Raw genomic sequence first — 1,620 nt, forward strand, 5'->3', positions numbered from 1 at the left:
TCTCCCAAGGCAGGGGGATGAGGAGCAGAGCAGCTGCAAACCGACCCTGGGGGCTGGATTAAACTCCATCCCTAAATCCCCTGCTGCCACCCAGACAGGGACACTGGAGGTGAGCTCTGAGTGCTCCCTGGGCAATCCCAGTCTGGCAGGGAGCTGCCCTGGTGATCCTTGTGGATCCCTTCCACCTGAGGTATCTTTGATTCCTGACTGCAGGCACGGCTCACTCAGGATTAATGGCCTTGCCTGGGAAAACCAGTGCAGGGCTGGCAGCTTTCACTGCTCCTGGGGGCTGTTCAGGGAACTTTTTCATTTTAAGATTTGATGACCATTCTGATTTTCCTGCTGGGAGAGAACTGGGCCTCCTTGCCCTTTGGTTGCTCTTTCAGGGCTGTTGAGGCTTCAGCAGAAGCTGAGTTGGTTGGGGTTTTTCAGGAATTTTGGCTGACACTGTTGACTTCCACCAGTCTTTGGAGTAAAAACCCCAAATATCCAGGGATATTTGGCATCCCCTCTGCAAATGTTCAGGCTGAGCCTTTGAAATTGAAGAACCTGGAAGGTTTAGGTGTTGGTGGAGAATCCAGAATATTTTTTCATTACTTGTTTAGCCTTGGGAAGACTTTGGGGGGATGTTTTTGTGCACTCAAAGGTGGTGGCTGCAGTTTCCACTGGCACAGGGTGCCCAGAGCAGCTGGGGCTGCCCCTGGATCCCTGGCAGTGCCCAAGGCCAGGCTGGACATTGGGGCTGGGAGCAGCCTGGGACAGTGGGAGGTGTCCCTGCCCAGGGCAGGGATGGGAGGAGATGAAGAGTGAGGGGTCCCTCAGTGTTTCCCAGAAGATTCTGTGAGCAAAGGAAGGAGCCGATCTGTTCCCAGGAGGAGCCATCGGTGCTGGAGGCTCTGGGCGTGGGGGTCTCGTTTCCTGAAGGGCCTGCAAAACACAGCAAATGGAATTCCGGCGGTGGACGGGGAGGATGGGGCAGCCCAGCCCGTCAGCACCCCCCACCCTGGTTGGGGCCCGGTGACAGCAGCGCCGCCCTCGGTGTGTCCCGGGGCGTTGGTCCTGGGCTGGCAGGCTGGCAGCTGTGGGGCTGGGGCCAAAGGCTGCAGGTGTCCGACACGCAGGGAGGGCTCTGTGTGATTTGTGTGGTCCCTCTGCTCTCCCCAGCCCCGGCCGCCGGCAGACCTGGCCTTCAGCTTCGACGCCAACAAGCAGCAGAGGCAGCTGATCGCGGAGCTGGAGAACAAGAACAGGTACGGCCTCGGGTCGGGGGTCCTGGGCTTTGCTCTTGTCTCACATTAACCAGATTGTTTTCCCAGAGCTTTTGTTGAGGTGTAGCTGCCTCATTAACTGATTAGTTAGTCATTAACATTAGTTAATTACCCGTGGGGAGGGGCTGCCCTGCCCCTGTTTCCCAGGGAATGGGTTGATCTTCACTAATCTTCTTAAAATCATCTTCACCAACACCGAGCACTGGAGCCCACAGCCCTCAGCACATCCAGCAAACCTCGGAGCTGGGATCTGATCCCCCAGCAGGGAGGGGGAACTCTGCCCCTGTGCTCAGGTGGGAGCCCACCTGCAGAGCTGCCCCAGCCCTGGGGACAGCAGCACAAGGACGTGGAG

At 57.7% G+C, this 1,620-nt stretch overlaps 1 protein-coding gene across 6 annotated transcripts in view; it reads left to right on the top strand.

Moving 5' to 3' along the window:
• DTNB (dystrobrevin beta) overlaps positions 1-1,620 on the top strand; it is a 121,634-nt gene that overhangs the window by 74,369 nt on the left and 45,645 nt on the right. For all 6 annotated transcript variants that reach the window (XM_017743531.1, XM_017743550.1, XM_017743545.1 and 3 more), the window contains one exon: positions 1,165-1,250. In XM_017743531.1, coding sequence (XP_017599020.1) covers positions 1,165-1,250 — 86 coding nt within the window. The remainder of the gene's footprint in view (positions 1-1,164; positions 1,251-1,620) is intronic.

This window comes from Corvus brachyrhynchos, unplaced genomic scaffold, assembly GCF_000691975.1.
Source record: "Corvus brachyrhynchos isolate BGI_N302 unplaced genomic scaffold, ASM69197v1 scaffold211, whole genome shotgun sequence".
Classification (NCBI taxonomy): Eukaryota; Metazoa; Chordata; class Aves; order Passeriformes; family Corvidae; genus Corvus; species Corvus brachyrhynchos.